The 21,934-nt window shown below is 44.9% G+C and overlaps 2 protein-coding genes across 4 annotated transcripts; one reads left to right on the top strand and one right to left on the bottom strand.

The window, feature by feature from the left end:
• Positions 1 to 5,018: 5,018 nt before the first annotated feature.
• tsr2 (TSR2 ribosome maturation factor) lies at positions 5,019 to 8,353 on the top strand. Its single transcript, XM_020459643.2, has 5 exons — positions 5,019 to 5,141; positions 5,428 to 5,518; positions 5,723 to 5,814; positions 5,954 to 6,106; positions 6,220 to 8,353. Exons 1-5 carry the CDS (start codon positions 5,064 to 5,066, stop codon positions 6,340 to 6,342), a joined length of 537 nt encoding a protein of 178 aa, XP_020315232.1. The 5' UTR covers positions 5,019 to 5,063; the 3' UTR covers positions 6,343 to 8,353.
• Positions 6,913 to 18,928, bottom strand: srpk3 (SRSF protein kinase 3). 3 transcript variants are annotated; one of them, XM_031804264.1, is made up of 16 exons: positions 18,815 to 18,920; positions 18,016 to 18,124; positions 16,742 to 17,340; positions 16,366 to 16,474; positions 16,080 to 16,167; positions 15,719 to 15,806; positions 13,939 to 14,045; positions 13,437 to 13,602; positions 12,719 to 12,744; positions 10,836 to 11,034; positions 10,434 to 10,703; positions 10,176 to 10,273; positions 9,926 to 10,033; positions 9,708 to 9,777; positions 8,190 to 8,282; positions 6,913 to 7,613 (listed from the first exon to the last, which is right to left on the bottom strand). In XM_031804264.1, the coding sequence occupies exons 1-16, from the start codon at positions 18,828 to 18,830 to the stop codon at positions 7,429 to 7,431; spliced, it is 2,331 nt and encodes a 776-aa protein (XP_031660124.1). In that variant the 5' UTR covers positions 18,831 to 18,920; the 3' UTR covers positions 6,913 to 7,428. The 3 variants fall into 3 exon arrangements, with proteins under 3 accessions (XP_031660124.1, XP_031660123.1, XP_031660125.1); XM_031804263.1 differs by having other exon boundaries at positions 18,016 to 18,127; positions 18,815 to 18,908; XM_031804265.1 differs by lacking the exon at positions 18,016 to 18,124 and having other exon boundaries at positions 18,815 to 18,928.
• Positions 18,929 to 21,934: the final 3,006 nt, after the last annotated feature.

The raw sequence follows: 21,934 nt of genomic DNA, 5'->3' as shown, positions 1-21,934 counted from the left end.
ACCTTGCCGCACTGGCCTGGCTACCGGAAGCATTCAACCAGGTAAGGTTGGGCAGGCTCGGTGCTCAAGAGCTCCAGTGTGCCTGCACGGTTCTATCTATCCAGTGCCACCTCCACGCACCAGCCCTCCGGTGGCAGCCCCCCACACCAGTCTCATCCCTACAGGTGCTCCCGTCTGTCCTGAGCCGCCAGAGTCTCCCGTCTGTCCTGAGCCGCCAGAGTCTCCCGTCTGTCCTGAGCCGCCAGAGTCTCCCGTCTGTCCTGAGCCGCCAGAGTCTCCCGTCTGTCCTGAGCCGCCAGAGTCTCCCGTCTGTCCTGAGCCGCCAGAGTCTCCCGTCTGTCCTGAGCCGCCAGAGTCTCCCGTCTGTCCTGAGCCGCAAGAGTCTCCCGTCTGTCCTGAGCCGCCAGAGTCTCCCGTCTGTCCTGAGCCGCCAGAGTCTCCCGTCTGTCCTGAGCCGCCAGAGTCTCCCGTCTGTCCTGAGCCGCCAGAGTCTCCCGTCTGTCCTGAGCCGCCAGAGTCTCCCGTCTGTCCTGAGCCGCCAGAGTCTCCCGTCTGTCCTGAGCCGCCAGAGTCTCCCGTCTGTCCTGAGCCGCCAGAGTCTCCCGTCTGTCCTGAGCCGCCAGAGTCTCCCGTCTGTCCTGAGCCGCCAGAGTCTCCCGTCTGTCCTGAGCCGCCAGAGTCTCCCGTCTGTCCTGAGCCGCCAGAGTCTCCCGTCTGTCCTGAGCCGCCAGAGTCTCCCGTCTGTCCTGAGCCGCCAGAGTCTCCCGTCTGTCCTGAGCCGCCAGAGTCTCCCGTCTGTCCTGAGCCGCCAGAGTCTCCCGTCTGTCCTGAGCCGCCAGAGTCTCCCGTCTGTCCTGAGCCGCCAGAGTCTCCCGTCTGTCCTGAGCCGCCAGAGTCTCCCGTCTGTCCTGAGCCGCCAGAGTCTCCCGTCTGTCCTGAGCCGCCAGAGTCTCCCGTCTGTCCTGAGCCGCCAGAGTCTCCCGTCTGTCCTGAGCCGCCAGAGTCTCCCGTCTGTCCTGAGCCGCCAGAGTCTCCCGTCTGTCCTGAGCCGCCAGAGTCTCCCGTCTGTCCTGAGCCGCCAGAGTCTCCCGTCTGTCCTGAGCCGCCAGAGTCTCCCGTCTGTCCTGAGCCGCCAGAGTCTCCCGTCTGTCCTGAGCCGCCAGAGTCTCCCGTCTGTCCTGAGCCGCCAGAGTCTCCCGTCTGTCCTGAGCCGCCAGAGTCTCCCGTCTGTCCTGAGCCGCCAGAGTCTCCCGTCTGTCCTGAGCCGCCAGAGTCTCCCGTCTGTCCTGAGCCGCCAGAGTCTCCCGTCTGTCCTGAGCCGCCAGAGTCTCCCGTCTGTCCTGAGCCGCCAGAGCCATCAATCAGTCCGGAGCTGCCCCTCAGTCCAGAGGCGCTCCTCAGTCTAGTGGGGCCTTTAATTAGGGTCTTAGACTCAATGTCGGAGACGAGGGTCGTCACTCTAAAGAGGCCCTTGAAGAGGGCAATGACTATGGTGGAGTGGGGTCCACGTCCCGCGCCAGAGCCGCCACTGCGGCCAGAAGCCCATCCAGACCCTCCCCTATAGGTTTAGGTTTTGCGGCCGGAGTCCGCACCTTGGGGGGGGTACTGTCACACTCTGACCATTATTTGCGTTGTTTCTATGTTTTGGTTGGTCAGGGTGTGATATGAGTGGGCATTCTATGTTGCATGTCTAGTTAGTCTGTTTCTATGTGTTTTGGCCTGATATGATTCTCAATCAGAGGCAGGTGTTTGTCGTGGTCTCTGATTGGGAACCATATTTAGGTAGCCTGTGTTGTATTGTGGTTTGTGGGTTATTGTCTATGTGATGTTGCATTTTAGCACTCTGTTTCTATAGCGGTCACGTTCGTCTGGTTAGTTTGTTAGTTTGTTTGTTTTCGTGTATTTCGTGTTTTTTTCCCCGTCTTCATTAAATCATGCTTCACACCATGCTGCGCTTTGGTCCGCTTCTTACGACGATCGTGACAGAAACAGAATATTTGAAAAAATTTCCTTGTGATCATGTAATCCGAACCATCAATTTAAACATGTTTATTTTCTTCACAGACTGAATTTAACACCAAGGAAAGTTTTTTTACGATGAAATTGGCCCCAACTCCCAACAGTTCCCAGTGTCCCCTAAATCAGACACATTCCTTCATATGATGTGGGAGTGCCCTGCAGTTAAATGCTTCTGGGGCAAAGTTACAAAATTCAGTTTGAAGTACATACATTTAAATATTCAATGCTTTTCATCTATAGTTACTTAACGATGATAACTCATTGAATCTCTCAATCAGTCAGAGCAGATTACTGCTGGCACCACCTCACTTTCTCCCATTTTGGGTGGCAGGGTAGCCTAGTGGCTAGAGCGTTGGACTAGTAACCGGAAGGTTGCAAGTTCAGGCCATCATTGAAAATAAGAATTTGTTCTTAACTGACTTGCCTGGTTAAATAAAGGTAAAATAAAACATGTAACCAGTGGATACAGTTACTATTAGAAGTTATAACAGAATTATCAACACCACTGCAGTCAGGTCAAGGTGCTATGAAGGAAGGAGCCCTGGACAAATATACTTTACTCTGTAAAGAACAATCTCAGCTAAAGCCCAACACATACAAACTTTAGACTTTTGTTATTTTCTTTGCTTTCAGGCCCACGGGAATGGGGTGGTACTGATCGTTGTGTGGGAGGGCGGGGGGAATGTAAGGGGAGACATGGGATGGATTGGTGGGCGCGGGACTGATATGCAACTTCAGTTGCTGGGTGGGGTGGGAGGCATGCTTTCTTCGGGTCGGGGAAGTGTGTGTGGGGGGGTATATTTGTGTGCATTTCTTTCATTGTTTTTTTGTACATGTAACCCTCTGGAAAAATGTTTTAAACTCAATAAAAAGTTGTTACATTTTTTGGGGGTATATCTGATCAATCATGAGTTGGCTGGGAATCTTCACAGACCGGTTCACCTGCTGAACTTCTTTTTAGATTTTACAATTTTACAGATACAGTTGATATATTCAAGATGAAGAGATTTTATCTTATAATAATATGTCCCAATCAATGATTTATAGTGAACAAAAATATCAACGCAACATGTAAAGTGTTGGTCCTATGTTTCATGAGTTGAAATAAAATTTCTCAGAAATGTTCCATTTCTCCTTTGCCAAAATAATCCACCTGACAGGTGTGACAAATCAAGAAGCTGATTAAATAGCATGATCATTACACAAATGTGCTGGGGACAATAAAAGACCACTCTAAAATGTGCAGTTTTGTCAGACAACACAATGCTACAGGTGACTCAAGTTTTGAGGGAGTGTGCAATTGGCATACTGCCTGCAGGAATGTCCACCAGAGCTGTTGCCAGAGAATGTAATGTTAATTTGTCTACCATAAGTAACCTCCAACTTCATTTTAGAGAATTTGGCAGTAAGTCCAACCAGCCTCACAACCGCAGACCACGTGTAACCACGCCAGCCCAGGACCTCCATATCCGGCTTCTTCAACTGCGTTATCGTCTGAGGCCAACCACCCGTACAAATGATGAAACTGTTGTATTGCACAACCAAATAATTTTGTCAGAAACCGTCTCAGTGAAGCTCATCTGCGTGTTCGTCATCCTCACCAGGGTCTTGACCTGACTGCAGTGGGCAAATGGGCAAATACTCCCCTTCGATGGCCACTGGCACGTCGGCGAAGTGTGCTCTTCACGGATGAATCACGGTTTCTACTGTATTGGGCAGATGGCAGACAGTGTGTATGGTGTTGTGTGGGCAAGCGGTTTGCTGAAGTCAACTATTTGACCTAGATAGTTTGTGTGTATGCATTGATATGTAGGCTACGTGTGCCTTTTTAAAAATGCATGTAGTTCTGTCCTTGACCTGTTCTTGTCTATTGATGTTCTGTATTATGTCATTCTGTATTATGTTTCATGTTTTGTGTGGACACTAGGAAGAGTAGCTGCTGCTTTTGCAACAGCTAATGGGGATCCTAATAAAATACCAAACATACCAAAAAACTGATGCCACTATGGTGACGGTGGGGTTATGGTATGGGCAGGCATTAAGCTATGGACAACAAAAACAATTGCATTTTATCGATGGCAATTTGAATCCATCACCTCATGTTTCAGCATGACAATGCACAGCTCCAAGAAGCAAGGATCTGTACACATTTCATAGAAACTGAAAATGGCCCAGTTATCCTATGACCTGCATACATACTCAGCAGACTTTTGTTCTTTATAATCAGCAGACATGTCACCCATTGAGCGTGTTTGGGATGATCTGGATCGATGTGTATGACAGAGTGTTCCAGTTCCCGTCAATATCCAGCAACTCCACATGGTCATTGAAGAGGAGAGGGACAACATTCCACAGGCCACAATCAACAGCAAGATCAACTGTATGTGAAGGAGATGTGTTATGCTGCACACCAGATACTGACTGGGGGGGGGGGGGGGGGGGGGGGGATTTGTGACCAATAGATGCATATTTGTATTCCCAGTCATGTGAAATCCATATATTAGGACCTAATTAATGTATTACGAACTGTAGCTTTATATTGACTGTAGGTTGCGTTTATATTTTTGTTCAATGTATATACAGTATACACTAGATGACTGACAGAGGGCGCTGTGTTGAAGCCACCGTGCCTCCATCTTGGCTCTATTGTAAAAACATATTTTGGAAGTTTTATAGAAATGCATTTATTCATCTCTACAAGCTTTTTTTGTCCAGGTTTATTTATATTACAGGCCTCTTAATTCATACATTTAAATTATATTTTTATGTGAGCAAAAAAATATATACAAACCTTTAAACCTTAAAATATACTATTTTGAGATGACTAATGTTATTTTCCCCACTACAACAAAAAACAATGTAAATATATGTAATTTTGTCCAGGGTTTATATGCATCATTTGTCCCAAAACAAAATTTGCCTCATCTATTCTGATGGTGGGGGAATGATGGTCGATGACATCTGGGATCAATTTCGTTACCTTGCTTGAGCAAATTCGAATCACTCACTGGTCACTCGTCATGTAATGCCTGATTATTTTCAAAATGGAAGCGCAGAAGACTGCACGTGAACTTTTCACTGAAGCAGTGAGAGCAGTCCTAGAAACGTGGCCTGTTTTACAGGTAGGTGAATATTTCATATATCAAACACTGTATATTCGAGCACAGGCTCTAATGGTGTAATTATTCCGTCGTAGATAGCAATAAGGACATTCATGGGCCGTGCTGATAGCTGGCTACTAAATGTAACTGCGTTAGCTAGCTGTAGTTGTTGGACTGTGCTGTTTGGTTAGCTAGCTCTATAGCGACAACGTTATAAGCATGTCAGCTTCCTAGAGATCTAATTAAGCAGTATACCGATGTTTGTAGTTACGTGTGTAACAAATAGTGTACAAACGTTGTTTTGCAGATCGCAGTTGATAATGGCTTTGGAGGCGTGTACGGCCAACAGAAGGCAGATTGGATGGTGGATGTGGTCCAACAATATTTTCATGACAACGGTAACCTGACCCATGATTTCCATACATGGCCTAACGTTACCCAAATATCTGTTGTATTATTATATATGTCGCATCTTCCTCTTTGCGTTACCACACAACTGCTAGTATGAAGCACCCGTGTCTGCTCTGTTCAGGTTACTTGTTGACATGCTGAACAGTCCCAGGCAGACTTTCAGTTCAATCTAATTGAAACTTATTTTACAGCAAACCTGCAGCCAGATGAAGTGGAGGACTACATAGCAGACCTTATGAACAATGAGTTTGATACAGTGGTGGATGATGGCAGTTTACCTCAGGTGCACATTTAGTTTTCAATTCAGATATTTAAAATGTCAACACACAATATTGGAGCAACCTGAAGGTCTATTTCATTTTCAACTAAGTGCATTCTTAATGTCAAAATGTCTCTAAATCAATGCTTTTTTCATTGATCAGGTGGCACAGAAGGTTAGCCAGATCTTTACACAGTGTCAACAAGGAAAGCTTGCAGAGGTCAAAGATCAGATAGTCAAACTTAACAAGAGTGCAGAACGAGCCAAGGTCACACACCAACCAAACGCTGAAGAGTGTAATGGCGATGAAACAGAGGTAAGGATTTTATTGGTATAAGATGTCAAATTGACTATTTGAATGCTAGTCAGTCGTGTCAATTCTGAAAAGGTTGTGATTGTGGCATTGTAAATCTTGTCATTGTAATCTAGTTCATGGAGTGTGAAGCAGCAACGTCAACAACCCCCCCGCGTAGATCGGCACCCAAACAGACAGATCAACCCCCGTCTCAAGAGGAAAATGATGGTTGGACGACAGTGGTGCGCAGGAAGTGACATTACTGTGGAAGTGCTGAGTGAATTGGGATTTTACTGCCTCCTAACACTGTCGCCGTTTTGTTTTATACGTGTCTCTGATGGTTCTGTCATATTGGGAGGACGGACATATGTTCTGATAACCTGGACACGTAACCTATACCTCGAGTTCACATTCATGCAGGTGTCAGGTCACTCTTATCAGGGCATCTTCTGAGGAACTGTCACTGTTTACAGGAATTTCAGTAGTGATTAAATAACCATCTATAGTGTGTATATATATACACACATCACTCACCTACAATGCCGAGGCAGGCCCCCACCCCTCTGAGGGGTTGGGTTAAATGCGGAAGATATCAGTTGAACAACTGACTAGGTATCTACTTTCCAATAGTATGTATTACTGAGTAAGGGATAAAGTGTTCCTTTGCACTGATCCATGTTCTGATCCATGTTCTATTTTCATATCAAATTGATAGAGGTCTACCTGCTAAATAAATTTAGAACAGCCAACTTAAGAATGGTGAATTTATTTAATGTACTTAATTCACCATCTCTTGGCCGCGTGACAGTGGCATACAGTACTCTGAATCTGGTTTAAAGATTTATTCTGAAGAATACAGGTTGTAAGATATCTGGTCTTTCTTTCAGTCATGTTTAAACACATTTTATGTTCACAAAATAAGCATTCCACATACAGTTTGGCGACATGTATAAAACAAAGTGAAGGATTTTTTTTTGTAGACTTTTTTTGTACACCTGGCATATCAAGGCACTATTTTAAATGTGACTCAGCACAATGAGAAGTAGATCATCCATTTTAAAACAAACTACAGATATCATATTCATCCCAACCATTTATAGAACCTGTAATGCTGCTTTAATAAATACAAAGAATCTGTAGATTTAGGTTACTGCTACTTATGTGCTCAGAGTAATGGTAACATCAGTTTATATTAACTTTAGATAAATACTCAACGTTTCATTTAGAAAAGATCTCCATCTAGGCTGAGAATAACCACACTGACTTAGTGTTACAGTATGGACTCAGTGGTATACAGTAAAGGTTAGACGCATGGTAGTTGTGTTGTGGTGGTGGACAGTAGTCTACAAGTTGAGCCAGGGGTGCTGCAAACACTGAGCGGCAGTGGCTCTCTTCTCTGGTGTGACGTCCAGCATGGTGAGGAGGAAGTCACTGAACTGGGCCGCCTGCTCCAGTGGCCACTCATACTTCTCCAATAGCACCTCAAACAGACCCCATGGCTTCAGGTTGGCTATGTGCCTCAGCTCACCTTCAGGAGGGAAAACAAAACATTAAACCACAAAAATAGGGACATAGTCTCTCAGATCATCATTTTGGGGGCTGCCGAGTGGCGTAGCACTTTAAGGTACTGCATCTCAGTGCTAGAGGCGTCAATACAGACCAGGCTGTATCACAACCGGATGTGATTGGGAGTCCCATAGGGTGGCGCACAATTGGGTTAGGGTTTAACTTCATTGTAAATAAGATGTTTTTCTTTAGCTGCCTTTAACTTGCCGAGTTAAATAATAACTCCTATTAGGCACCATACAGATATGTCAGCTTGTGCTAGTCATTTTGAGGATATTTCTGTCGACATCTGTTCTAGGAACACTGAAGGAAAATATATTGTGGTACATTCTAAGCAGATGAGTAATACGAGACAGGACATGTTGCAGTACTACAATTCACATCTAAATCAGTCTGATATTTCTTGTTGACGCATTGCTCAACGAGGCATTTTTCTCTTGAACCACAGACTATTCTGTGACATAGCTTTTACATACAGTACAAAACCATTACGGATACATTTGACTGTTTTTTGCACTTATTTTACTGTCAGACTTACCTCGCCTGTCAAAGTATTCTCGTGAATATCTCCCAGACAGAGCAAAAGGGGGCGGAATGGCTCCCATTAACTCAATGATGTGTGCAATGTGATCTGAGAGAACAAAAGAAAGCATTACGTCCCTGTTAAATTCTCATTAAAATAACTCACTATGTAACAATTAACAAATGAATGGCTTCCTGTTCTGTGTGGAATCAGAAATTGTCTAGCTCGAACAGCTTATTTACATACAAACATGAAACATACAAAACCTCTCCTTGTGGACCTCCAGATCAGGTATTTCACAATTTTGTTGTAGTCCTGAACAAGCTCACCTGATTCACCTAGTAAGGGCTTTTTGATAAGTTGCCTATTGGAATCAGGTGTGCTAGCCCTGGAATAGATTAAATAACTGGAATGGCTGGCATCCCCGGTTAAGAGGTTTGAGAACCACAGGCCTAGACGATACAAGGAGAGTACAGATCCCTCAAACTCAACTGTGGACCTCGAAGCCAGTTCCACTGCATTGTTCCCATCTAAAATCAGGGATTGATTTAGACCTGGGACACCAGGTGGGTGCAACTAGTTATCAGAGATGCTCACTTAGGACTTTTTTTCTTTCAAAACAAGAATTTCTTTTGTCCATTAAAATAACATCAGAAAAATTTATTAAATAGTACCATCAAAACACCAGTCTCAACGTCAACAGTGAAGAGGCGACTCCTGGATGCTGGCCTTCTAGGCAGTGGCAAAGAAAGTCATCACTCAGACTGGCCAATAAAAATAAAAAATATGGGCGAAAGAACAGACACTGGACAGACTAAATCTGCCTTGAAGGCCAGCATCCCGGAGTCGCCTCTTCACTGTTGATGTTGAGACTGGTGTTTTGAGGGTACTATTTAATGAAGCTGTCAGTTGAGGACTTGTGAGACATCTGTTTCTCAAACTAGACACTAATGTACTGGTCCTCTTGGTCAGTTGTGCACCGGGGCCTCCCATTCCTCTTTCTATTCTGGTTAGAGACAGTTTCTTGGCAATTTCTAGCATGGAATAGCCTTCATAGAATTGAATAGCCTTAATTACTCAGTACAAGAATAGGCTGAAGAGTTTCAGATACTCAACTAGTCTAAAGGCCTGTTTTATTGCTTCTTTAAATCAGAACAGTTTTCAGCTGTGCTAATAATTGCAAAAGGGTTTTCTAATGATCAATTAGCCTTTTAAAAATGATAAACTTGGATTAGCTAACATAACGTGCCATTGGAACACGAGTGATGGTTGCTGATAAATGTAGATATTCCATTAAAAAAATCTGCCATTTACAACATTAACGTCTACATTGTATTTCTGATCAATTTGATGTCATTTTAAAATGGACAAAAATATTTTTTCTTAACAATAAGGACATTTAGTGACCCCAAACTTAAAAAAAACAAACATATGGGGTATTGGAAATGTAGACAATTACATTGATGGAAGCAACAACCTGCAATTTTAAAGCAGATCCACCCTTTTATTATTTGAATACCCATTGGTACAGACCTTCATCTCTAGTGTAGTCCTCTCCTGAGTGGGGCTCGAACAGGTAGTCCCCTGTAGCCAACTCAAACGCCTGCAACAAAAATGTCACGTTGATCAAAAATACAATCCACAGAAGGGCAACGTTACAGTGGGAGATCTGAGACGAAACAGGACACATACATAGGATGATGTGAAGACGGTGTTGGTTTGAGTGGTCCCGTCACGGTTTCCTAGCTTACCATGCAGGCTACGCTCCAGATGTCTGCTGGAGTGCCGTATTCTGCCCCTATCAACACCTCCAGGGCACGGTACTGACGTGTCTGGATGTCTTCTGTGAAGTGTTTGTGCTGGGGAAGTAGAGGGGGAGCTGATAAACACCATGCTGTTCTGTACCATCTCCACACATCACAAGAGAACAGCTCCAAGTCCAGGTTATCATGAGAACCGAACATACAGAGCTTGTTATTCCCGCTGAAAACAGTCACTTACCACCCAACAGGCATTGCCCAGGTCTGCTATCTTGATGCGTATTTTGTCAGCATTCTGTGGTTCCAGGGGATTGACCAGGAAATCTGCTGCGCTGAACACTAGAGTGACAGACATACAATTTAGCTCATAATCACAACAACCTCACCATCTAAATACAGAGAACAGTAAAGCAACTGCATGCTGGTGCTAGATATACACAGGGCAACAGAAGTGACAGACAGGATCACAGACGAGAGAGATGCCTAGTGAGATACTGACTGCTGGGGGACAGTCCGGAGCGTTGGCTGTCTCTCCCGGTGGAGTAGCCTGACAGGGTAGACAGTGCTGACTCAGACGTGGCTGACAGTATGGAGCCAGCAGACATCCCTGACATCCCAGAGCCAGGGCTGCAGAAACGCATGGGGTTGTGGCCGTTCCAACCCTCCTCGATCCACAACGAGCCAGACTCCGGGTTGGCCTTGGTGTTAGCCGTGGACGAGACGTGGGTGTAGCAGTTCCCGTTTTCATTCCCCTTCACCACAGAGGAGTCTGGCAGAAGAAATGGTATCAACAACATATGGATTTAATACAGAAACTCAACCAGGAAATACAGCTGCTACCAAATCACCGTTATGAAAGGGATTGGCATTGCAGTGTCACTAGTAGAGGTGAACCACTCACTGTTGGCGTTCCTCTCTGGGTCCCCAGCGTCGTCGTCCTGTCCGCAGGGGGTGCGTAGAGGGTTGGAAGGGTCTGGTGGAGAAGTCCCGTCCAGATCCTCCATCTTCTGAAGGTCCACCAGTCTCTCCTCCAGCAGACGCTGCTGCCGCTTGGCCTTCCTCTTCAGCTTCTTCTTCTTGTTCTTGGTCACCTTGCCGTTCTAGACACACAGATGGACATAGAGAGAGATACAGGGTTAGGCCAGGACGTCTGGAGCTTTCCCAATCATGATGCCAGCCTGACTGACCATGTGATGCTCCCTGACACGGATGACTCCAGGGCACATGACCAGAGGGTCCAACACAGAGAGTTCATGCCCGGCAGAAAAATAGCAGAGTGTGCAGAAAGGAAGTACCAAACTGAGAAATATTCAGTGTTAGCCCGTCTTCAGTCTCTCTCACACAACAAGTCTTCCTCAGACAGGTGAGCTTTAATACGTTGTAGTAATATTATGGAGTTCAGATGGCGTTAATAACTGTATCTACAATGGGGCTCAATTACATTTCACATGATTACTTTTGATTCTAATCCTCATTTCCATGGCAGAATCACTGCCCTACAACAAACAGAGTTTTGATTGCAAGTAAAACTTGTGGGCACTTAGGAAGCAGACTAAACATGATCTCACCGCAACCTCTCTATATCCTGCTAGCTAGATGACCATGCTATTCTGAGCTCCAGCATGTTACCGTTGACAGTTCTCCAGTAGGTCTCTTACAGAAAGTCCATCCCATTTGACAGTATCCCTCAAAGCTGACCTGGTGAACTCATGCGCCCACAGCTGTCTGAACAGGCTTTGGCTCAGTGGGTTAGCTAGCTTTGCGGTGATCTGCTGAGGCAGCTAACGTGAGCCACGCCTGGAATTTGAGGAAGGGCCAACTGTACCACAAGGGATCAGATGGCATTCTGTTTTCCAACTGAATAACAGTGCTACGGCTTTAAACTTCCCCCAGCCACGCTCCAGTTCAAAAGTCCTTGAGGTTGTTTATACCACTGCATATACTGTAGTCTACTTGTTAATGGATTTGATATGAAATGCTGTCTACGCTACAGGAATACATTAAAGTATGGTGCTCTTTAAGTGCCAAATGCCAATTATGTGATCATTCATGAGGCCTGTTTGCATTGTTCAAAACAAACATTCTAAGAACTGCATACAGTGGGCTAGAAGCCTTCTTGGTACTGGGGGTATATTGAAAAGAAACGGGATAGGTTTTCACCTGCCGTGATGAACATTTCCTATTTCAAATACCAATTTTAAAAAGTACTCAAATTAGATCCATATGAAAGGAGGGCAGCTGTAAAGAGAGAGCCTATCGGCTAAAACTGTATCAAGTCAAAGTGCTGACACTTCCTCACATCAACAAAAATTGGTGTGAAAACCCTACAAACCCAATAAAGAAACTGGGTAAATGATTATGTTCTTTGTTGGTCAGCAACAGGAGGCTGAAACGATGCTTACATAGAAACCACAAGTCAGCCATGGGGCAAAGCATTGTCCGGTGATAAGGTATTACTGTGAAGTGTCTGACTGTGACGATTCAGTCACCAAGACCCCATTCCCTCTCCTTGATTTTTTACATGTAATTTAGAAAGCCAACTACTGTTTTGACATGCAGAGACAGATGATACACTACCTGAGTAGGAGACGAACAACTAAAGACACACACACACACCAACCATCACAACGCCAGAAAATCATCGTTAGGCAACATGATCACATCACACAAAAGCTGAGGTGAGTTATGATCAATGTTAAAGCACTGTTCACCAAAAGGTTTTTTTTTTTTTTTGCAAGACTATCCCTTCTGTGGCAGGCAGGCAGGACTTCAGTCTGAACATACCTGGTTCTCCCTTGGGGCGGTGCTAACTGCCATCAGAAAACGAGGTAAAAAAGGAAGGGAGGGACAGTAAACCGTAATGACCACAAAAACAAACACACAAGAAAAACAGGACAAAGTTAGAAACCAAATAGAGACAGAAGAAATGACGATGAGCAGATTTGATAGCAGAAAGTATGCCAAAGAGAGAAGAGACAGACGCATAGGAAACATCTAAACATGCAAGTAACAAATCACCACAGATTTACATCGACAGTTTTGGCTAAATTTGAGAGAGCAAAGGCTTTTGATGGAGTCAAAGTGAATATAGATAGTTGTCTGTATGTGTACAGTGGGGGTTTCAAACATCAACAGTGTTTTCAGCGAGGTCCAGAAGACCACACTGACATTTTCTAAATTTCCTTGCCATCAAAATTCCTCTGTGCATTATGAAGAGACTATATGTAGACCAATTATCATTTCTACAGTTTCTATTTGGTTTTAACCAGTAAAATGGTCATCCACACCCCTGGTGTACAGTATAACGTTCACATTACTGTGAAGTCAGTAATTTGTCAAGTCCAATTAAAATGTTAACAATTACAGCACACATACAGACACACATGAAGCACTCACAAGATGACCCTATGCTACAACCCCTCAGAACAAGTTTGACTAGTAACAAAACTATGTTGAAGTTGAAAGTCTAGATGTTTTCATCATAATGAACCAACCAGCTCACCTGAGGAGCCCGAGGGAGGAGGGGCTCCTGACTGCTGCCACACAGTGGCCTCTGCAGCCAGCCGTCTGACGTACACCTCATCTACATCCAGCAGGATGTTCTCCGGCTTGATGTCGGTGTGGATGATCTTACATTTGGTGTGCAGGTAGTCCAGGCCCTGCAGAACCTGTGGAGGGCAAGACATGGAGTATGTATAGGGGTGGTTGAAATGGATACTTGGAACTGGTCCGGGTTTCTAGTAAAGCGTTACTGACTACTGGATTATTAACATAACTGCTAGCAATGGTAATATCTAATACGTTGATAATATTTTCCAGGTTAACTGGCTGTTTTCTAAACGCTGCACCTGTGAAACAGGCTTGATATGCTATAAAACACAGGAGAAAGTGCTGTGGTATTCCTTACCAGTCGGAGAATGCTCTTCACATAGAATAGACGCCGTGTCAAACCTGCTTGATATGCTATAAACAAAAGGGGAAAGAGCTGTGGTATACCACTGTACCTGTCGGAGAATGCTCTTCACACAGACTAGAGGAAGACCCATGTAGTTGGACTTGATGATCCACTTCAGCAGCTGGTGACCCAGAACCTCCAGCACCATACACACATCTGACACACCAGTTAAGGAGAAGCGGATTCACTCAAACTTACACATGAAAGAACCCTTTAATACACAGACCAAAATCATATTTATTTACCATGCCTGCATTTTTATATATCTGAAAGTAGTGTGTAAAAAAACATGGACAAATTAAAAGCCACCTAATGACCTAGTCATGATTCCTGCATTTTCACAGACCCTGTGACCAAAACACAGGTATTGTGTCCGTGTGAATGGTTCTGCTTTTTTGCAGGTAAATTCATAAATTCAACACTTCCGTTGTTTAACACCTCCTTAATTTGAACTGCAAACAGCCCCCATGGTTTAAACCCCCCTACCAATTGGCCAGTTCCCTACGGATTAGTATAAAAGGGGTCTACCTGCAAAATAAGTAAATTAGGGGCTATTTGAAAGGGGGTCATATAAACATGGCCTTATATTCTTTTTTACAGGTAACATACCACATCTTCTGTCTGAAATGGGTGAAGGAAAACAGGAAAAATAGTAGTCCAGGCAAGTAGGAGGAGAGGAACAAGATGTGCAGTCGATGTGGTCATCCTGTCTGGGTTGGCGCCCCCCCTTGGGTTGTGCCATGGCGGAGATCTTTGTGGGCTATACTCGGCCCTGTCTCAGGATGGTAAGTTGGTGGTTGAAGATATCCCTCTAGTGGTGTGGGGGCTGTGCTTTGGCAAAGTGGGTGGGGTTATATCCTTCCTGTTTGGCCCTGTCCGGGGGTGTCCTCAGATGGGTCCACAGTGTCTCCTGACCCCTCCTGTCTCAGCCTCCAGTATTTATGCTGCAGTAGTTTATGTGTCGGGGGGCTAGGGTCAGTTTGTTATATCTGGAGTACTTCTCCTGTCCTATTCGGTGTCCTGTGTGAATCTAAGTGTGCGTTCTCTAATTCTCTCCTTCCCTCTCTCGGAGGACCTGAGCCCTAGGACCATGCCCCAGGATTACCTGACATGATGACTCCTTGCTGTCCCCAGTCCACCTGGCCGTGCTGCTGCTCCAGTTTCAACTGTTCTGCCTTCTTATTATTCGAACATGCTGATCATTTATGAACATCTTGGCCATGTTCTGTTATAATCTCCACCCGGCACAGCCAGAAGAGGACTGGCCACCCCACATATATGCTCTCTCTAATTCTCTCTTTTTTTTTCTCTCTCGGAGGACCTGAGCCCTAGGACCATGCCCCAGGACTACCTGACATGACTCCTCCTTGCTGTCCCCAGTCCACCTGGCCGTGCTGCTGCTCCAGTTTCAACTGTTCTGCCTTTTATTATTTGACCATGCTGGTCATTTATGAACATTTGAACATCTTGGCCATGTTCTGTTATAATCTCCACCCGGCACAGCCAATAGAGGACTGGCCACCCCACATAGCCTGGTTCCTCCCTGGTTCCTCTCTAGGTTTCTTCCTAGGTTTTGGCCTTTCTAGGGAGTTTTTCCTAGCCACCGTGCTTCTACACCTGCATTGCTTGCTGTTTGGGGTTTTAGGCTGGGTTTCTGTACAGCACTTTGAGATATCAGCTGATGTACGAAGGGCTATATAAATACATTTGATTTGAAATTTGATTTTTGCAAGGTCCACCAAACCCAGTCGATTACAGGGTCCACCAAACCCAGTCGATTACAGGGTCCACCAAACCCAGTTGCAGCCGGTAAGCAGCAGAAAGGATACGCACGCCATTGACCCCGGATATCTTAAAGTCATCAATAAGCTGTACAATGGTCTCTCGTTTGGGGTCTGTAGGGTCACTGTCTCGCACCTTAAAGCCACAAAATAAGTTACTTCAATTCAGAAACACTGTGATCTATCCGTATATACTAGAGATGTTTGTTAGAATGTACTAGACTACGACTCCCCGGAGTGTTGGGCTAGCTTAGCCATCTACACAGTACAATGATTATGACATCAATCAATTTCAACAAACAACTATGCCATTTGCTTTGGAGGATGCCCTTGGGCTTGTAGCCATTAATGAATGATGTCTGTGGATGTGCTGTCTGTCTGAGGGTGAAATAAATAGGAATGCACTCACACATCTGAGCAGTTTAATCTCATCCAGCGCCGTCTCTGTGTAATGCAGAGCACTCTTCACCACTTTCAGTGCCACAAAGCGCTTCCTCCTACACACAAACACAATCATGTCATGACTCAAACTGAAGAAAGAAAAAAAACTGCCAATAATGAAAACTTAACCATTCAGCACTGAATTAAACAAGATAGGAATGAAAAACATTAAAACAGGATAAATATCATTAGGCTTCTCGTTTGTGTATTACTGGTATAGTTTAACAGATGCACTCGAAAAATCTGTCACTTACTGCAGGTCCCAGCATAGCCATACAGTAGAGAAGTGACCCCAACCAAGCTTTCTGACTACGTGATATCGGCCATTGAACAAGTCTCCAATCTTCACTGGGTAGTACCCACCTGAAATATACATAGACTTTCACTCACACAGGCTTATTAGCATTATTGCATCATCCTCGTTGATCAATTATATTGTGAGGTTGACATAATACTTATGATATTGTAGATGCAGTATTACAAAATCCATGTGGTGACTGCATTCATTACATAACCACCAACACAAGTAATTCCACTCCCTGCTGATTTTTCAAATAGAATGACCTTGACCCTCACTTTCCTAATCTGCCACACTATTGCATCGATCCATTAGACAATTATATAGCCTACCTTTGCAGTAATCCGATGGGTCCTCCTGCTCCTCATCATCTGATCCGAGCAGCTCTGTTGGTGGAGGGGTGAAGTCAGGTGGGGGTGGGCTGAGAGCCTGCGGAGAGGTGGTCTGAGATGAGGTCAGTGGTTTAGGTGGAGTAGAGAACAGAATTGGAGGGATCCCTAGTGAGGGTGCTATGGGAGAGGACAGTACAGGGGTGGACAGTACGGGGGTGGACAGTACGGGGGTGGACAGTACGGGGGTGGACAGTACGGGGGTGGACAGAGAGTCAGAGGAGGGAGTTAGTGGTATAGGAAGTGGCCTGGTGGTTAAAGCGGAAGGACGTAAGAGATGGGGAGGGCTCTGGGAGAGGTTGAGTGGGGCAGGGGGTTGGAGAACCGGGGGCCTCTGGGACAGGTTGAGTGGGGCAGGAGGTTGGAGGTCCGGGGGTTGGCGGTCCGGGGGCCTCTGGGACAGGTTGAGTGGGGCAGGGGGTTGGAGGTCCGGGGGCCTCTGGGACAGGTTGAGGGGAGGGGTGGGAGAGGTTTTTGGTGGAGTCGCAGGCCTGTGTATTGTGAGGATGCGACACAACTCATCTGCAGTGGGAATCTGGGACCTGAAACAAAAACACAGAACAGCCTGATGAAACAACCGTCTCAATACGGTTTCTGTTTGCCTTTAGGAAGGTGGTGACGATGCCTTTTCCTAAACAATAACAACCAGCAAAATATCCCTTTATCTGAAAAAAAAGACTAATTACATCAGTTATATTTAACTAGTCATCTAAAAGACTGACTTGACATTCAGCAATGTAAATACTGTGATTCTCTTGTAAACAGAAGCATACGTGCGCTTCAACACAGGCAATGAGGGGTTTGTGTTTTATTATGAGTGAGACGTGCCTCACATTAAATTAAAGTGGAGTGGTGACTGTGGCCTGTCTCCAAAATTCATTGGGGGGGATTATGCAATTACCAAGGGATAATGATTGTCCAAGTAGTGCACCCCTTATATCTACATTTGTACGGTCCCCACACATATTTGTAACAGCAGTGAAATGGGTATTGTTAAGGTTTGCCAGGGTTAAACTGAAATAGGCACAGAGCAGGAAAGGGGGAGGCATGAGTCAATGTGCTTATCTGGAGAGGTGAGTCGCTCCACCGCCCCCATGTATTAATAGCACAGACATAACTACTAGCTAGACAGAACCAGCTGCAAGAACTGATACATGCTGGTAGCCGACGCATAGGCAGGGAATGGGAATAACGTTAGAGTAGCCAACGTTGCTCACCCAATATCCAAACTGGGGAGGTTGTCACCGGATCCTTTTCGATGTTTCTTTCCTTTCTTCTTATGCTTCTTACTGTGGGTGCTATGCGGGTTGTTATTACCGCTGGACACTGCTGGCGATCAGGGAATATATCATTAACTACCATATATCCACAAGGCTAACGTTACGGCTATCATAGAGCTCCCTTGTAGTATCTGCAGTTCTCAATCGCATGGACAAACCGCTAGGGTTAGTGCAATACGGGATCCTTGGGACGTCCCTAACCGTAACCCCCTACCACAACCCTTACATAACCCTAACCTAAAACCTTGATTTCACCATTCAATGGGGTGACTTAGGTACGTCCAAGGGATCCAGAGTTGCAAGGAGCAATCAGCTAGCGCTAACTGGAAATATTACATTTCCATTTGCAAATTGGACTAACGTTACTTGCCAGCTGCGGATTTATTTTTGTGTGAAATCTGAATACATATCGTTGACGTGTAAAACTTAGTAACAATACGGACAAATATTGGAAAGAAAACACATTGCCACTGGAAATATTTTTAACATATTAGCTAGCTCGTTAGCTAGTTTAGCTAGCAAGGAGTGTCTGTGCTAGCTGGTTAGCTTGCGTGCGCCAGACAGCTGGCTGGCTAACGTTAGCTAGGCTTTTTTTTATTATACAATGACAGAAACATACAAATAAATTCTAACTCAACGATGAGATAAATTAGTAGTCATGCGACCATCTTTATCATTTACATTGTGTTAAACGGTAGATACAAACATAATATTTGGCATGTTTTAAAACTCTCACCGTTCATTGATATCATCAGTGCAGCTGTCACCGCGCACACTGCTGGCAGGCTGCATTTAGGTTCGCGCCTGCGCTGTAGTTATGAGCACAAGAGCTTTGGGAACAGTGGTGGGGTCAGCTGAGCGGTGGTAGGGCCATGGAACAGTGGTCACTGGCCAGGGGGATATGGGTATGGCAAGTCATTTAATTAAACATAATCTGTCAAATCTACCCTGGTCAATTGTCATTTCGATTAACCTGGCATGTATCTACCATCCAGGCTGTATCACAGTGCAGCAGGTAGCCTAGTGGTTTGAGCGTTGGTCCAGTAACCGAAAGGTTGCTGGATCAAATTTAAAAAATATGTTGTCCCTGAACAAGCAGTTAACCCACTGTTCCTTGGTAGGCCGTTAATGCAAGCACAAATTTGTTCTTAACTGACGTACCTAGTTAAATAAAGGTTCAATTTAAAATCACAACCGGCTGTAATTGGGCCATGTTTGGCCGGTGTAGGCCTTCATTGTAAATAATAGTTTGTTCTTAACTGAAAGAATGTTATTGAAGAATATAACTTAAATATAAATAAATCCCTAATGAGATTTAGTATAACATCTGTGGCCTATTCCATTGTTTTTGTTGGTAACAAAACAATGTATAGTACAGTGATTTTGCCTATCTCATGGACTGTAAATCCTTGCATTCATAGCTCCATCAATGAATTTAATATGCAATGATGGTGGTTACATTTCCCCAGCCCCACCCCTCAGCTTTGGCTATACCAAACCAAGTGGATGGGCTGTGGTGTGGAAGACCAGTATAGTTACCAATAGATTGAGGCTTCCTGGTTGCTTGTGCCAATTCATGGCTTGTTTATCATGGTTATGCTGAAATAATAGCTTGGCCCAACGTTGTTTGTTTTTCGATGTAGGATTGTACTGAGTAATGGTGATGTTTGGCTGGACAGAGGTTTAGCATAAGAACGTTGAATGTGATACATTTGGGGGAAATGTAATATAAATGTCATATACTGGAAGGGGTTGGCACGGGTCAGATTGTCTGTGTCTGTCTCTGCCACACTGACTCCTGTCTGTGTCTACAACCCTGTTGTGGCAAGGACAGGAGTATGAGGAGCTACAGCAAGAGGGGGAATGTGGGAGGAGGGACACATTTTGATAGACATTAGAAAGGGAGGAGAAATAGGAGACAAAAATAAGAGACATAAGAACATGGTGAACTTTCTGGCTTGGGTGTCTGGGATTGTGCGCAATTAGGTGGTTGAAAAAACAAATACAAATGGAGGCAAGGAAACAATAGAGGATAGGAGGAAAGTAGACAGTGAGGGGAGGGAGGGTTGAGAAGAGGGAGGGAGATGAGGTGAGAGGAAAGATTGGGAAGACTAGAGTTGTGGTTTACTGCATGTTCTTGTCAGACAGTCAAATTTAGGTTTGTTGTCTCGTGTCTCTCCAGTGTTTACTCTGGTAAGTCACTTCAGGACAAGCATCTGTCTGTTTGAGTGTTTACTGTAAAAAGAACAACACCTCTGTCTGCTCCCAAATGGACCTTTTGGACTGGAGGTCTGGATGTGCTGGGATTGTGACCCACTATGACGTTATAGGACTAGTCATTAATACACGCACACACACACAGGCACACACAAACAAAAATCACACAAAAGCACTCTTGTGCACATACACTCAGTCACTCATTCACTCACTCAGTCTGTCACTCAGTCAGTCACTCACTCACACTAAATATGGGCATGTAGTGGCTGTGTTGGTTTTTGACTTGGGACTCCTCTAGAATATCATATAGGGTTTATATTCACATCATTTGATAATTCTGTAAATTCACACCTTGTAACTCTGCATAGTTGTTGTCTGTGATATACAGTGTGGGATGAATATACACACATTGTAAAGATGCTTGTGTGTGTTGCTGAGGTTATAACAGATGACGTCTGAGCAAGTGCTTGGCAATGACATATACACATAGCTAATATATATACAGTGTGTGTGTGTGTGTATATTTACTATGCAAACAGAGAGTGGCAGTCAGCAAGTTTCACTCTGCAGTGTGAGGTTGGTCAACAAAAGTGGCACCTGCTTGGTTCAGTCAGTGTGTGTTGGTGTGTGTGCAGTATATATGCAGAGATTGTATAATATGTGTGTTTGAGGGAGATGGGGTTTGTTAGCAATTGTATGTGTGTTACAGCCTTGACAAGGCTATTTTTCCTTTTTAAAATGGTCTTACCTCTCTTCGTAGATATTGTAGATGCCAATGGAAGGAGGCCAGACAGGGGTGACTCCAACCAGAGCAGATACTGTCTGCTTTCTCTTATGTAGGCACAGATCCAGGATTAGTTTGCTCAAAGAACGCAAAACTGACACAGGAGGTTGGTGGAACCATAATTGGGGAGAATGGGCTCGTGGTAATGACTGGAATGGAATTAGTGAAATGATAAGAAATACATCAAACACATGGTTTCCATGTGGTTAATGCCATTCCATCTGCTCCGTTCTGGACATTATTATGAGTCGTTCTCCCCTCAGCAGCCTCCTGTAAATACTAACCATAGATCGGAGTCTGAGGGAAGCTTCACCCTTACTCCCTATGTCGACCAGGAACACCCCACCAAACCCATTTGTCTATGACAGACAAAATAGCATGACAGACCACTGTCTCCTGCAAACACAAATTATGTCATCCTCACCATTGTGTGTAAGATCATTTCTGATGATTTCCCTCCCTATTTCTCTTTCTAGTTGCCCCCCTTCCTGTCTCTCCCTCTCCCCACCTGTTTCTTTCTCTCTCTCCCCCTACCCCCTCTCTCTCTCCACACCTCTCTCTCTCAATCTCCCCACCTCTCTCTTTAATGTATCTCCTCACCTCTCTCACTCTCTCCCCCCACCCATCTCTCTCTTTCTCTCTCACTCTCTCTATCGCCCCACCTCTCTCTCTCCACCCAGGTGTTTGTTAGTTTAAGGCGATGAGGACAGGACTAGAGAGGGCAGGAGAGGACAGAAGGGGAAAGGAGAGGAGGGCAGAGGACAGGAGAGGAGGGGTGATCTGTGTTTTCTGGAGAGATGAACGAAGGCCTTTGTCTAGAATGTGAGAACATACTTTTCTCCCCTCTCTCTCACT

Source organism: Oncorhynchus kisutch, linkage group LG24, assembly GCF_002021735.2.
Source record: "Oncorhynchus kisutch isolate 150728-3 linkage group LG24, Okis_V2, whole genome shotgun sequence".
In the NCBI taxonomy this organism is placed as follows: Eukaryota; Metazoa; Chordata; class Actinopteri; order Salmoniformes; family Salmonidae; genus Oncorhynchus; species Oncorhynchus kisutch.
The sequence above is the reverse complement of the archived record's forward strand: the minus strand, read 5'-3'. Positions and strand labels throughout refer to the sequence as shown.

What these genes read in the sequence shown, in the direction of transcription:
- tsr2 (XM_020459643.2), top strand. Translation starts at nt 5,064, where the DNA reads ATGGAAGCGCAGAAGACTGCACGTGAACTTTTCACTGAAGCAGTGAGA. An exon ending in ACAATATTTTCATGACAACG is followed by an intron (nt 5,519 to 5,722) that starts GTAACCTGACCC and finishes CTTATTTTACAG; the next exon opens with CAAACCTGCAGCCAGATGAA. An exon ending in GTAATGGCGATGAAACAGAG is followed by an intron (nt 6,107 to 6,219) that starts GTAAGGATTTTA and finishes ATTGTAATCTAG; the next exon opens with TTCATGGAGTGTGAAGCAGC.
- srpk3 (XM_031804263.1), bottom strand. An exon ending in CCCATCGGATTACTGCAAAG is followed by an intron (nt 16,475 to 16,741) that starts GTAGGCTATATA and finishes TGTATATTTCAG; the next exon opens with GTGGGTACTACCCAGTGAAG. An exon ending in CTCCGGACTGTCCCCCAGCA is followed by an intron (nt 10,274 to 10,433) that starts GTCAGTATCTCA and finishes CTGTCACTCTAG; the next exon opens with TGTTCAGCGCAGCAGATTTC.